The 15,871-nt window shown below is 30.1% G+C and overlaps 1 protein-coding gene across 2 annotated transcripts in view; it reads left to right on the top strand.

Moving 5' to 3' along the window:
* The window catches only part of LOC106469610, a 23,971-nt gene that overhangs the window by 5,770 nt on the left and 2,330 nt on the right, over positions 1-15,871 (top strand). For both annotated transcript variants that reach the window (XM_022398185.1, XM_022398186.1), the window contains exons 3-10: positions 282-366; positions 2,484-3,758; positions 6,546-6,752; positions 8,924-9,070; positions 9,852-9,954; positions 10,696-10,827; positions 11,368-11,454; positions 14,099-14,197. In XM_022398185.1, the coding sequence (XP_022253893.1) occupies positions 282-366; positions 2,484-3,758; positions 6,546-6,752; positions 8,924-9,070; positions 9,852-9,954; positions 10,696-10,827; positions 11,368-11,454; positions 14,099-14,197 (2,135 nt within the window). The remainder of the gene's footprint in view (positions 1-281; positions 367-2,483; positions 3,759-6,545; positions 6,753-8,923; positions 9,071-9,851; positions 9,955-10,695; positions 10,828-11,367; positions 11,455-14,098; positions 14,198-15,871) is intronic.

Raw genomic sequence — 15,871 nt, 5'->3', positions numbered from 1 at the left:
AAATGAGCACCATTGGCAAAGTAGGGGGGGGGGGGGAAGCACTGGGGAAGTATATGTCCAGGCCACAATGAACGAGTTAAGTGTAATATTAACTGTATGGTGTTCCCCCATAACCAGATTTCATGCTTCAATTATAAAGTGTTGTTAGTTAATGATTGTCTTAGGTTTTCATAGTTTACAAGGTTATTATGTAATGCAACATATGTTAATGAAAAGTGCAGTGATACAATAATACATCTCATTGTTTGGTTTTAAAAAATATTTAAATTTTGTCCTTTAAGTTGTATACAAATAATTGGAAGAAGGTATGGAATGAAAATGAGAATAGTACAGCAGAGTGCAGCATTGTATACCAACCTAAACAAGGTAAATTAATTTTTTATTAGTCTTTTATTTGGTTATATTCTAGTACTGAGATTGATAAGTATTATTAGATATTTATGTAAATATATGTAACAGATGATTGTAAAACTACATTTGGTACATTTAATACATTATACTTAATAATAACATAATTTTTCTTTTACAGAAAATTATACTCTACATCAAGAAATATGCTTAAAAATATTTTAAAGAAGTTCCTGTTTATCAGTATTTGTCCCCCTCAATCATGATAAATGGCTACTTCTCCTATTAAAACAGAATTTAGTCATTTGATAATTTAAGCTGATTATTTGAAGGTACATGTGTTTGCACTTAAATGAACTATTAATTGTAGGTTTATAGTTTTCTTGAATTGCTATATAACTATGTATTTCTAGTTAGTTGATTATATGGGATAGGCTTAATTAATATGTAGATTTGTAGCACTGATTTATTTAGTTAGCTGATAATAAGTTAATTGCTTATGCAGGTATATTTGAGGCAGCAGTATTATACTAATTTTCCTATAAAACTTGGTGCTGTGGTTTTGGACACACAATCTTACAAAAATATTCTTTAACTTTACAAGTCCAAAGCTACTCTCTTTCAATTTACAAAATCATCAAAAACAGTATTTTGAATAATTTAGTCTTAATTTTATCTAATACTTATTCATAATGAAAACTACTCTTAAAATGTGTAGCTGTGACTATCTTAAGTAAATGTCATTACTATATTATATAACTTGGTGGGAAAAAAAAAAGTATCATAACTAAGTGTACATCAGCTAAATACGTATAATTATTTCATTAACTTCTTCGGTGATAATCTAAGTATTAATATGTTGCATTTAATGATTAAGTGCATCTTTTGCAGAGGTACCACATATTTTCAAATGTCTAAACTTTTCATTGTTGTACTTTTTGTTAGGATTACTTTTTATTGCAAGCAAACTATACTACATGACAGTGATCAACAGCTTAGTTTTCACTCTCCAAAGTTAGCAAGTATATTTTGAGTAGTTGTATATACTAATATGCTTAACACTAAATTAGCATTTGCAAAGCCTACAACTGCAGTAAATATCAGAATACACTAAATGTTTTGCACAAGTTCCTCTTTTATAACTTTTTCAAAGAGTAGTAGTACTAATATAAAGAAACAGATGCACATACACCGGTTATGTTGGAATATTTGATTCTCACTTCAATTTTTTTTTTTTTTTTTTTTTTTTTTTAAATGACCAACTTATTTCATCAGAAATAAGCAGTATTGTTTATGTATATACCCACAATAATGTCATTCAGCAATCATTACAGTGCTTTGTTTTAGACTACTGTATTATTGTGTCCCTATAGCGCTGTGGATAGCTCGTTGGATTTCTAATCCAAAGGTACCGGGTTCGTTCCCCAGCAGGGATGCCACCACCTTTGCCTGGTCCCAAGTCCAGGATGAGAAAGGAGGAGGGTTGGGCACGGGGCTAGCAACTCCTCCCCGTAAAAACCAACCTGCTAAAAAAAATTACTGCAAGAACAACTTCCGTCGGCGAGGTGTTGTTAGGGCCCTATGCTCCAGTGGGAGTCTACAGGGATTATTATTATACTGTATTCTTAGTCTATCTTTATGGGGTTGCTATTGTCTTTTGGGTGAAACAAAACAGAATTAGATCGTATAATAAATTTCAGTGTATACTACAGAAATTCCCCAAGTTGTATTTAAAAATACATTATTGGTGTGATTTGAATGTATTTTGGAAAACCAAGAATAGTGTATAAAAGATTAGAATTTATTTTATTTTTTTAAAGAGAAGGATAATCTAGACTTAGTTGAAAGTTATTTCATAAAATGTATATAAAATATTGGAAGGTAAGATAAAATTTCATACCGTGTATATTACAATTTTTGTTTTTTAAGTTACTTTAAACTTGTATTGTCTTTTGTTATGTTCTGAATAATTAACTTAGTATAAACATCTTTATATTTTTGACTTCAAAAATATCATTTCCATATATGTTGATACTTCGTTTTCAGTATATTAATGATTTTTTTTTAAAAAAAAAGTTTCCTTTTCCAAAATAAAATGCACAAATCATTTTTATCTTTTGGTCTTCATTGAACAGCTTCAGGACTACAGGTGGCACCTAATTCTACAAGTGAAGAGTTTTCCTTAGCTGAAGAGAATTATTATGAAGATAACATAATGACGGGACATTTGGGCTCAACTACAGATGAGGATCGTGAAAACCCAACAGACGAAGAATTATTTGATTCTGATAGCCTCTTTTCTTGCATGGAAAACCTCAGTTTTTCTCAAAGCAATTCAGTCTTGTCCTCATCAAACATGCTATTCAGCTGTAATAAAAGTAATAGTTATCTTTGTGTTTCTTCCACTCCTCTTCATAAAGAGCAAGTACAAAGAGTAAATGGCTCTCTTCAACAAACTGAATCAAGTGATTGTCCAGATGTTCTGTTGTTGGAGAAATTGAAGACCTGTTTTGATGAGGAGCGAATTAAAGACATTTATGTGCTGAGTGGACGTATACAAGATATTCTGAATCCAGAAGAAATTGAAGAAGTTCTTGCACATTGTGGTGTTTATTCTGAATATATTGATGATGAATTATTGGAAGCATTTTCATTTGCACATTCTGAGCTAAATTCATTTAATGAAAATGAGAAAATTAAGTGCCATAGTGAAAATAAAGGGTACAAGTCTCAAAAGAAAAAAACAATTCATGCAGATAAGAGTCAGATTATTGATGTGAAAAATGACATAAGAATCAGAGCAATTTTTGAGGGTTATAGAAAGAGAGAGAAGGGCAAACAGAAGGTAAATTGTACATTAATAGACAAAACAAAAAGAAAAGATAAATACGTGTGTTTCTCTCCTAGTACCTATGCATTTTTTGAAGAAAGTTTTAATAATTCTTCAACATTAAGGAAGATTTTGCCAGAACTGGAAACTACATTTCCTTCTGATGCTAATACCTTATACAATCAACCTACTGCTGGAAATAGGGTTTTTAAAAATTCATCAGCCTATAATTGCAGTAAAATAAACCAAAATATATCTATAAAGAAAAAAGATAATTCAGACAGAAGTGTTGAAATGGAAGAACTTTCACAATCTATTAAAAGCACATCAAATAAGGACTTAAGGGACTTTGAGAATTCTTCTAGGAATGCTTGTATTGAAAATGAATGTGTATCACCTGAGGAGAATTCTGAAAAAACAAATAGGTATAATTCTGTTCGTATTGAAAACAACAAAAGTGAATACGTTCTTGAAACAGCACACTTGGGCACAAACAGATTGGTGTTGGAACATACAGAAGCAGAAGAACATATTCGGAATTCGAATTATTTGAGTAACACTGATACACATCAGAAGCCAGGTCTGTTATCTCTCTTATACTTCTCCCAACAGTGAAACTTTATTAATAGAAAGTCTTTATAGAATATTGTGTGTGTGTGTGTGTGTGTGTGTGTGTGTATGTATATATAAGGGGGAAATACTTTAACTTGCAATTTGTTACAGAGCACCAGTTGGTACCAATAAAATTAATGTGGAACTCTACATGAGAGAGGGAATACAACTGTTAATGAAGTTATAATCCTGGGAGGTTTTAATTTTAGGCACATAGCTTGGGAAATGTTCAAGCTAAATCATGAAAGACAGAGGTTTTTAAAAACTCATCAGGATGTCCTTCTTCAACAATTGGTTAGGGAACCTAATAGGAACAATGCTATTTGAGATTTATTGTTAACTTCTAATATAGAAACAGTCGATAAGGTAGAAATTGGGGAATATGTGGGTGTGAGGGATCATAATTCAATTAGATTTGATGTTTTGCTGCAATGATGATGAAGAATAATGAAATTTTGGTTTCAGATTTTGAAAAAGCTAATTCTGATGAGATGAGAATTATCTTTTGTAAATTAGGCAACTGAATTAATAGGAGATGCTGATTGAATTTAAAAAAAATAATTTCTTAAAGATTCATGATAGATGAAAAAAATTTGTGGCTACAAGTGAAAAAAAACCAGGTTGGCTCACAAAAGGGGTAAAGCATTATAAATATATAAAAAAAGCTTAAATTGACTGTAATGGTGGGAGATTTGGAGGAGTATAGAAAATCTAGAGAATATATCAAATTGGAAGTCAGGAAATAAAGAAAGTATATGAAAAAAGGTTTAATGAAAGTGTGAAATAATACTAAGGATTCCTTCAAATACATTAAGGGTAAGCATAATGTTAGGATGAGAGTAGAACCTTGGAGGGATGATACGTGAAGGCTAATATCTGATTATGGGATAAGTGGGCTATTAAATTTTACTTTTACTTCAGTTTTTTACTAATAGATTTAAGCACTGTTCCTTGTCCTAAACAGTTGTTAGATGGAAATAAGATTGAACAAGATGATCACATTAATTCTGAGCTTAAGAAAAAATTGGGAAGTTTGAAAATTGATAAAGCTCCTGGGCCAGATAACATTTACCTGAGGGTTTTGAAAAAGGTTAAGGATTGGATCTGTGAGCCATTTCTATTTTCTTTTCCAAGTCCTTGAATATTAAGCATGTGTCAGGAGATCGGAAGTTTGCAAATGTTACTCCTCTTTTTCAAAGTTTTTGAAAGTCTGATAAGATTCTTTGCAAAGTCACTTAACAAAGTTTAAAATTTTGTTGTATAGTCAGTGTGGTTTCACTAGGGAAAAAAATCTTGCCTTGCTGATCTTTTGATATTTTTTAAGGTATACTTTTATAGATAAATGTATGGGTGTGGATGTGTTGTATCTGGATTTTTGGAAATAATTTGACAAGGTATGACATAAAAGCATTGTTGAAAAGTTATCTCTGTAGGTGTGGGGGAATAGGTTGGCTCATTGGAAAGAAAACTGGTTAGATGTAATAAAGTAGAGGGTTGTTATAAATGGAGTTCTATCAAATGGGTTGTCACAAGTGGGGTACCCCAGGGTTCAGTGTTAGGATCTTTGCTCTTTATATAGATGAAGGAATGGTCAATAGGTTATTAAAATTTGCTGATTACATTAGTTTCAGGGGTTGATGGCTATGAGGAGGATTTTACTGCTTTACAAAATAATTTGGATTGTTTGAGTTGGACAAATAAATGGCAGATACCTTTAATTATAACAAATACAAGGTAATGTATGTGGGGTACCACAACTCCACTTATGAGCATAATTTTGATGGGAAGAACTATTAACATTGTTATGTTTGGTTTCTGGTTTATATTGGTCTCTTAAACCATCCAAGCAGTGTGATGTTGCTAGTGGCAGGGCAAATAGGATTGTAGGTTGTATCTACATGAATATTGAGGTTATTATGTCATTGTATAGGTAATGTGGAGAACTGTTCATTCTTGGGCTCCTTGCATAAGGATGTTGAACTGTTGCGAAGTATTCAGAGGAGAGCAACTAAGATGTTACCTGGGATGAAAGGATTTTGTATGAGGATAGGTTAAGGTTTCTGAACTTATTTTCTGGTGAAAAAAGTTGTAGGGGATCTGATTGAGGTGTTTATGATTGTAAAGGGAATTGATAGTGTTGATGCATAATCTTTTTTTTTTTCATACTTGACATTGGGAACAGAAATATATTTTGCATTTGTAGGTGACATCTTCACCTAAGACAGCTTTATTTTTCTAACAGGGTTGTTGGCCTTTGGAAAAGGTTGCCTCCAGATGTGGCAGATGCTGTTAACTTAAGGGAGTTTAAGGGAAAGCTTTAATCATTTAAATGATAAGGGCTGCTTTTGAGTTTTTGATGTTTAATTTAGTGGATAGGATAGTCTAGGTTGACCAAAAGGTACATTGTTGCCCCTTAATGTTATGATTATACCTGCCTAAAACAATTACCTTTCTGGTACCATTTCTCCATTTTAACATCTTAGTTTATTCAACAGTTCAATTAAAAAGTATGGCAGTTAGAACTACAAGGATGTAACATTTAGTAAAAAAATTGTGTAATAAATGTTTGGATAAAATTAGATAATTTAACCAGCTACTGTTATTTGTAAAAGTTATGTTTAACCAGTTAATGAATATTCTATTTTAGATTGTAATAAAGTATAAAAATGTATTATGGTAATGTAAATGATTTTAGTTGTGCTGAGTTTCAATTTATTTTGTAAACATTTTTGTTGAAAACTCGTATTTCTTCTAGAATCCTCACCATGCCTTACAACAGGTGAAAAAAATAAAATACAAGTTTATCCTGATACACTTGAGTCAGATACCAAGAGTGTTGACCAGATGGTTTTCTTGCCAAGTAATAATAGAAATAATGTAGACATAATGTCAAATGCTGATGATTTGGTAACGTCAAATGATACTGATTTCCCAGATGACTTGGATGATTCTTTTACAAAACGTAAGACTCTTAAGATTATTATATTATTCCATTCTTTTATAAGATGTGTAACTGTATTGTTGTATGCCAGACATAAGGTAAGGGTTAATTTCTAATTTAGATCACTCACTTGGTTTATGTTTTACTAACCTTCAGTTATTGGCTTTAATATGCAAAAACTTGGAAAATTTGCATGTGGGAGAAGTTAAACATTATTGACATTAGATGGTATTAAGAATAGATTTTTTTTATCATAAGTTTGACTTTTTTTTTTACCCATAAAGATATACCAAAAACTAAATTGCTTTTAACTAATTGGCACACTTTTTTTTTTTTCACATTTAGTACATTTGATTTTCGTAATGCTTGGAACATAAATCTTAATACTTTTGTACAAAGTTACATTTGTTGAAGATATCTGCAACACTTTGAAAATTCTGGTAAACCCAAGTCTAGTTTTATTAATTCTAGTTTACCATGCTTTATTAGGGTAATAATATCATGGTTTGATAATATATTCAATCTGTCTGATCTTTATGTGCTTAAAACCATATTTAAAAACAACCCTAATTTAGAACTTCATATAACTATAGATTGAATGAACTGAAGCTTCTAAAATTTAGGCTTGTCTAACCAGTTTGTATTGATAATTTTGTTAGACCTTATCTAATATAATGTCAGGCAGTCAGTTGGTGTTGTTCGATATTTGAATGCTAAAATATAGATGGTTTTTCAGGGGGTAACCTTATTTCACAAAATTTCGTAAGTTGGGAGCATTTTAATCCCAAAATTACCTGAACTGTCAGAAACCACAACCTTGTTAGGCTGTCATGTAAGAATAAATATAAATATAAATGGTTATTTGAGAGATAAATGATTCTGATTGACATAATCAAAATATATTTGATTACTATATCAAGGATAGGGTATGTTGACTGTGTCTATATATTATACTTGCAATTCCTACTGGAATTTCCAGTTAGTACCATTAATGACATCTATTGGTTTTTACTAGCTGCACTTGTTTATTCCCTGTCTCACTAGTGATTATTGTTTGATAACTGGCGATGGACATTGTTGTATTTGTGGCTGTTATTGCTAAAATAAGATTAAATGATTTTACCATAATTTTGAAAATTATATCTGAGCAAGTACTTAATTTTTAGTCTATCATTGAAATTATAATCCAAATTGTATGTCTCTTCCATACATAAAATTCTGAAACAAATTTGTTTTTAATGTTAAGATTTTTTATGAGAGTAATTCTAGCATTATATGCTACATTTCAATTTAATTGGTATTACGTAAAATTTGCAGATAGTAAAATCTACATAAACATGAGTAAAATCACGGCAGTTCCTACAGCTACAGAAACACTTTTAATCTTAACCTAGAAACTTTATCTCAAATTAAACAACTAGTTAGAACTTTCTTGTTGTAGTTAAGTATGTACATGAACAAGATCTTCCAAAGAGCAAGAAAAACTAGCAATCCAGATATTTATTAGACATAAGTGAAATATTGACCAGTTAGTAGAATAGATTGTCATAGTCATATGGAAATTCTTAAACAACGCTGAAGAGCATGGAGGCAAACTTGCCCCCTTTAAAATGAAGTCAATCTCTAATTGTGCTGCTACACCTTCTCGTATATGTAGGCTCTCTGAGTAAACTGATACTTTAAATATATTGTTGTAACATTTCCTAGCAGTAGTAAGGGCACTATTTGATTGGGGGGGGGGATCCAAAGTCCAGCTCGTATAATAAAAGTTTTTATTATTTCCTCTATTAATCATTTACTTGTTAAATCTCCTCTGATATTTATGACACAAACTCTGCTTGTCTACTAACACATCTGCTAACTCAGTGTATAATTAACAATGCTGTAACAGATTCATGATCTAATTGACTGATTATCTTGCTTACTTTAATAATTATTTGATCAACAACAACTATGGTGTTTCATATTATTACAATATTTCTTCCCCCTCCCCAGTAACTAAAAGATTTGTGACATGTAAGTCACGTCAAATCTAGACATTTGGGAAATTTCCAAGCATTGCACATCATCGCTAATGATGTCAAAATTCACTATAGCAAACAATACAAATGTCTAAATTAAAATATTAAAACACCATTTGCAACAATATAGAAGCAGATGTTCAGTTATGTGTTTGAATGTGTTGGTTGAAGGTTTGTCTGGCGAACTAATTCCTGAACTGACAGCTGCTGAAGAAATTGCAAATGAGAGGAATTGGAGGACTTTTATATTTGGTGGATTAGAAAGGAAAATTGATGTCAAAGTTATTGAGCCATACAGAAAAGTCCTGTCTCATGGAGGTATGTATATTTGGAAACAGTGAAGTATCATAATTTAAATCAGTTTGGTTTACTAAACTTCCTTTACATTTCTAGGAAATTGCAATTAATAAAGAACTAACTTGTGGTGCACTAAATAATCATAATATCATAAAAAGCCAATAATTTATTTAAACTTATTATGACTAAAATAGTTGTCTTCTTGGGTTTGTGGCCATGTGCATTTTTTAAGGTACATGGTTCAAGCTCTAGTCACTACAGATGGTTATTTACCTAGACTTGAAATTGTTATAAACTAATACTGAGACTAGTATAATATAAGTATTGTGGGATACCACACTAGGATCTTTATCTGTGGTATTTATTCTTGACCCTGTCTTTGTGCTATGTAAATGGTTTTTTGAAACATTCTCTCTGCTTCAGCTTCCAGTTGGAAAATACAAGTTTTAGTTGTTGACTTGTGTTGTGTTTTTCTTTATTATTGTCCATGTTTAAGTTACCACATAATGTTTCCAGAACCTACATTTTCTAAGAATTCTTTACTTTTGCATGATGTTGGTGTACGTAAATATTACAAAGTATTATAAATTTTCCTTTTAGATATATTTTAACTTTTGCACTTCTCCAGTACTTTTTGGACACAAAATTCACTATTTAGGATATCAAAGTCATAAACTAAAAATTTGTTTTCATATTCTTCTTGTATATGAAGAATCAATTTTTGTTTTTTAGCTAAGATTTATATTTATTGTACAAATATAGAATGGAAATTATCAACTTTTTACTGTTTATTTTTCTACAGGCTATTATGGCCCTAACAGAAATGCCATCGTAATATTTAGCGCTTGTTACCTTCCAGACCGAAGCCAATGTGATTATGACTATATAATGGATAATTTGTTTTTGTAAGTATCCCTTGTTAATTACCTATTGGAAATCATACTTTCTTAACAACTGCACAATTTTTTTTTTTAAGTCACACACACACAGAAAGAGAGGGAGAGAGAGAGAAAGAGAGATGTGAATTCCTGTCAGTTATTTTTCTCATGTTTTAATACCCCATAGCGATAAGCATCAACTGATTATAGGATGATAATATGCTTATGACTTTGTACATATTTATAACAAATGAAATAAATGAAGTCTATTTCTCATAAGTCTGATGGCTTAAAACATTGAAAATTAGGTTTTGATACCCATAATGAGCATAACACAATTTTCTGTAGCTTTATACTTAACAAACAAGAAAAAAAAAAAAAAAAAAACGACAAAAAACAAGCTATATGTGATAAATTTTATGAGAGACTTCATGTCGTCTTTACTTGTCAAATAACAAACTGGTGTTTTACTATGTCATCCCAGGTTTTGTGCCTTTTGTATATTTAAGAAAAACATTTAAAATTTATTTAATTGCTGAATACTGAGATACCTCTTGCCTTTAATTTTTAGAAGAAAACCATTCTGTATCATGTGTTTATATATTTGTATGTACATGTGTAATATAATACAATGAAAATAGTTTCAACAGAACATGCAAAGTACCAGTACTAGATTAAGCCTGGAGTGCATGTCAAACAAGAGAAGTAACTGTATTTCTTGCTTAGCTGAATTTGACTAAATGATGGATGATATTCTTTACATCATAGATATCTTCTCAAAACAGTAGAAGAGTTGGTTGCTGATGACTATGTGTTGGTGTACCTTCACGATTCCTCTAGGCGAAGTAACATACTGAACTTAAAATGGCTTAAGCAGTGCTACCAAGCAATGGACAGAAGGTTTGTCAGTTACTTTGTTTCTATATAGTTAAAGCAAGGTTAGCTGAGTTGTGATTGTACATTCTGATGTAACAATTCAATTTTGTATTGTACTTCTTAGTTATTACCTTTTCAGTTGGTGGAAAACTGATTAGGATGTATAAGCATTAGTTATAAAGTTTTTTAAGGCCAGCTTAGTTAAAATATATTTTTTATGACTTGCAGTTTAGTATAATTTCACTGTTATTGCTTACTGTATCTGGAATAAAAACGTTTGAAAATCAGTCAGTTTTAGTTCTGAGATAATAGATTGAAATAGTTTTAAGAATGTATTAGTGAGAAACTAAATACTAATCTTAAGTTTATGTTCTAAGTGTGCATTAATAGCTTGTTTGAGCAATGTAAAAGATTTTGCAGCGTGGGGTTAAGGATTCTTGTATAGCTGTTTTGTACTTTAGTTATTGTTTATAATCCTTAAATTTTGACATAAAAAAGAAGTTGTTTGTGTAAGAGAAGAACAACTGTGCTATGTGATTTAAACGGGGTAAATATTTTTATTAGGATGAGGAAGAATTTAAAGGGGCTGTATATTGTCCACCCAACATTCTGGGTTAGAACAATTTTCATTATGACAAGGCCTCTGATCAGGTAAGTAACGTAGTTATAATAAATGAGGTTAGTAGTGTTTGGTGGGATGCTGCCTTATGAATTTTATATATAATGTGATTAGAACAATTGTGATCATTTCATGGTATATCAGTTATCAGATTCAGTTGGATTATATTGATATCATAGTTTTATAGTCTACCATTCTAAAAATAACTGTTACATTTAAGAAGTAAGATTTGTGTGTTTATGGATTATATAATACACTTTTGAACACTTCATGTTTTTAAGAAGTAAACTTTATTTGTTAAGCAATAAACTACATTAATTTGTTTACATGTAGGTATGCATCATCTTTCATAAAGTAAAATTGAAACCTTTCTCTTTCTAGTTAGCAAAATCATTTCTAACTAATTGGTTACACATTAAGTTTTACTTTACTTTCACTAAAACATTTGATCATCTGTAATGCTTGAACCCCTAATTTTTTGTTGTTGTTGAGCAATACAATAGCCTTGAATTTGATAAACATTAATGCTCTTTTGCTTTGTAATAAATATGGCTTATGTTCTGTTTACTTTAAGAAAATACTTTCTTGTTTTATTTTTTATTACACTTAAGTATTGGGATTCAGTTGATACTGTTGTTTCATGTGGCTTAATAATTTAATCACATTTTTGAAATACAAAGGAAATCCATTAGCTAAATTGATTTTTTCTATCAAACTGGAGGTGAGTTCTAGATGGCTATTTGAGAAAAAATACAAAACAATTTCAGCTTATCTGTGTAGAAATACAAAATAACTTAAGGTTTACCTATGAAATGTTTTTTGTATGTATGAATGAATGTATGTATAATGTATGTGCCTCAAAAACTTGCACATTCTTGAGATTAAAGCATTACTGGCTAAAGGTAAGATATACATAAATTAAGTTTAAAACCATAAACTCTTCCTACTAATACTGTAATGTCAATAATGATTAATATTCTGATTATTTAGACTAATCAGGTCAGTATATTTATATGAAGTTTAATAACTCAATTTGAGATGCTATTAGTTTTAATAAACATTTCTTCTTGAAATATAGATGGAATTTGACTGTATTAATGGGCTAAAGTTATTTATAAATAAGGCAAAATTTTTTTTTTTTTTTATTTATAAGCTTTGTTGAAAAATGGTTACATACAGAAATTGAAGAGAACATTCTATATTAAGTTTAAGAAGTAAATAGACAATCTGTTAATAGTAAATAAATAACTGAAGCTCAAAAATAATTATTTCTAGAGGAATTTTTATGTAAGGTTTGTCATAAAGTTATAGCATGAACATTAAATAGCTTAAATTTTGTAAGTAAACCAATCTAGAATATTTTGTTTATGATTGAGATGCATTCAGACTTGCATGTAGGATGTCATAACTTAAGGTAATGTGATGGCTAGCTGGCTACTGTGACTTAATATAACTTTATTTTGTTTAATAAGCATAATATCCAAGTTCTTACATATTTTGACTAGGTCACTTTGGAATTTAAGAAACTTTATTTTCATTTGTTTACTGAGTAATTTTAACTTTTTTTTTTTCTTCTTTCATATTTTGAAAAACCTGATGTTGATTTAACATGACTGTTTATATTTAGCCAAGTTTAAAACTGTGCTGAATAAGTTTTTGTTTACAAAAGTTTTGGATTTTTGATTTATTCATTAGGTTTATTAATGAACTCTTCACTTCAACTAGTTCTTTGGAACCTAATGAAATCTGCATAGTTAAATTTTTGTTGTTCTTATGGTTCACACAGATTTCAAATTGAAGGTTTAATCCTTGTAATTAATCTTTCAGAAACTTTAAAGTTTGTGGTAAGGTATCAGTTTCAAATTGCGTTTAACTTGAGTATTGTGTATACATGCAGCTACTCTTTTCTTCTAAGCTATTGGCTATAGCCAATATTGTTTGTTTTATAGTATTTGGTGCATCTCATCTCCTAATAAACTGAAATAATTCTTAACAAAAACAAATGTTGAATTGTAAAAGTGAATTCAGTGGATGGACTTGTCTAATAAATTGTTGCAAAAAATGCATTTCAATCTAAAGCAGAGTAAATGTATGAAATAAATGTAAACTATCATTTTCTACATCATTTACTGAGCTAAAGTACTTAAATTTTAGGGAAAATTCTAGTTTTCAGCAATACTTTTTCTTTTATTTCATTTTTAAAATTATTTAATATTCATTACCGTAAAGCTTCAATCTAAACTTGCTATTGGAATTTTTTGTTATGGGTTGAATTTTGTTTTATATAGTAACAGTTATACCTGTATAATACTCAGATTGCATGGTAACTCAAAGATAGAAAAATTGTTATAGAATGAATTATTTCATGTTAAAGAAATTAACTGTCACAGTAACCTGAATTTTTGTAAGGTAAACCTTTCTTGTACATGTATGATACTTGCATGCTAGGTGTGTATAAACTAAGACAAAACAAATGCTATTTATAAGTATTCATGATTCCACTATTTCACATGCATTCAGCTGATATTTTGTGGCATAAAATATTTTAGAGAAACTTACTGTTAAACATAACAAATGGAAGCTTATATTTTGATTTCTATTTTTATCTGCAAGTAAATGTGGCTTATCTTTTAAAACTAATTGCAATGTTTTCTTGATTTATACCTATATTCACAGTACCAAATTCATGCAGAAATTGCACTTTATGAACAGTTTGCAGGACCTCTTGGACATAATTTTTATAGACGACATGCTCATTCCTGGTGAAGTCAAACAGTAGGTGGCCTTTGGATAAATTATCTTTTTTTTATATTTTATGTCATTCTTTTCCTTTCAAATGTGTTTTATGGAAAAGCAGTATTCTTCTGTTGTATATGTTTTGAGGGTTTGTATTTTTTATTCTTTTTCAAAATATTTAGATTTTATTTACTCTCTGAGTAAGTGATTTTTTTTTGTTTTCCTAATTCAACCTGTGATTTTTACAAGTTGAGTTTCTTGTACAGTTTCCTACATTTTTAAGGTGCATCTATTTTTAATAGAGAAGCATCTTGCAAAGATTGAAATAGTGTAACAAATAAATTTTAATTTGTATCTTTTGGACTCTGCAATAGTACCTGATATAGATGCAATTATAATTACATTTCTTTCTTATTATAAACGTAAGTAAAACGTCTGAATATGAATAAGTATTTTCAAGGGCAAATATTTCTTTACACAGTTTGGCTTATTTTATGAATAAAACTTATAACTTCTGGAAAACATGTTAAGGAAACTTTTACATAAATAGATTATATGTAATAACATACTACATGGTTATGTCTACATCTAGACAAGTTTCATTCAATTAAGCCCAGAAATGTTAACTTTCCTATTGTGAAAGCCCTGTCCTGGGGAGATTATACTAAAATACTTTCACTGCTCCTAAAGTAATAAGTTTTCTTTCTCAATAATAACTTGATTATAAGGGGGGGGGGGGAGGATAACTTCATTTGTGTGATTGTAATGTTTATTGTATGGTGCACTGTTTTAAAAGTTACTGATATTACATATTTAATGTTAAAATTTTGATAGTTGTTAAATATTTAAGAATTAAGTGATTTTATCTCGGAACTGATTATACTTAAAGTAATTATATATGCTTTCTATATCATGTTTTCTTTCGATATGTTATGAGTTTGGGGATTATGGTTACTGTTCTTTAAAGTGGTTTTGCTGTGCTAGTTATCTGGTTTGTGCAGTAAATATGCTTTTTATGCTATTAACTTTAGACTATAAGCAAAAATACCTTTCTCTCATAGTCAGGAACAGAACTATATATCTAGTTACATAGTATTGAAATAATAAACATGCAGCAATGTCTGTATGATTGAGAAGGTATACTCATCTGGATGATATTGCCTATCTGATTCTCTAGAACAGTGGTTCTCAACGTGTGGGGTGATATGGGGCTCCCCCCCCCCCAGGGGGCCACAGCAAATTCCGAGTGGGTCAATGAAACTTCACTGCCTAATTAGAATATTTCAACAACCAAAGCTATATTCAAACGTGACACATTATTTCTGGATAAGTAGTGAAATAGCTGATAAGTTTCCACAGCTCTGGGAGAAGGCAAAGTTGTATTTTATTGCTTTTCCCTCATCTTATCTTGTTTGAGTCGGGTGACTTATTTGCTACCAAAAATACGTAACTGCCTTGATGTTGTGAAGAGAGGTGATATTTGCTTACCACTGACCACACTGCAACAGGACATTCAAAAACGTTCAAGTGTTCGTCAGGCCCAAGGATCACACTGAATAAAATGTCCATGACTAACAGAATATTTTTCACTTGTATAAATAAACAGTATAGTTAATTTAAAAAAAAAAAAAAAAAAAAAAAAAAAAAAAAAAAAAAAAAAAAAAAATTTTAAAAACAATACAAATATTGTAAAAATATTATAAATCAACAGTG

This window comes from Limulus polyphemus, unplaced genomic scaffold (assembly GCF_000517525.1).
Source record: "Limulus polyphemus unplaced genomic scaffold, Limulus_polyphemus-2.1.2 Scaffold3570, whole genome shotgun sequence".
Lineage (NCBI taxonomy): Eukaryota > Metazoa > Arthropoda > Merostomata > Xiphosura > Limulidae > Limulus > Limulus polyphemus.
This window is presented reverse-complemented; position numbering and strand designations above follow the sequence as displayed.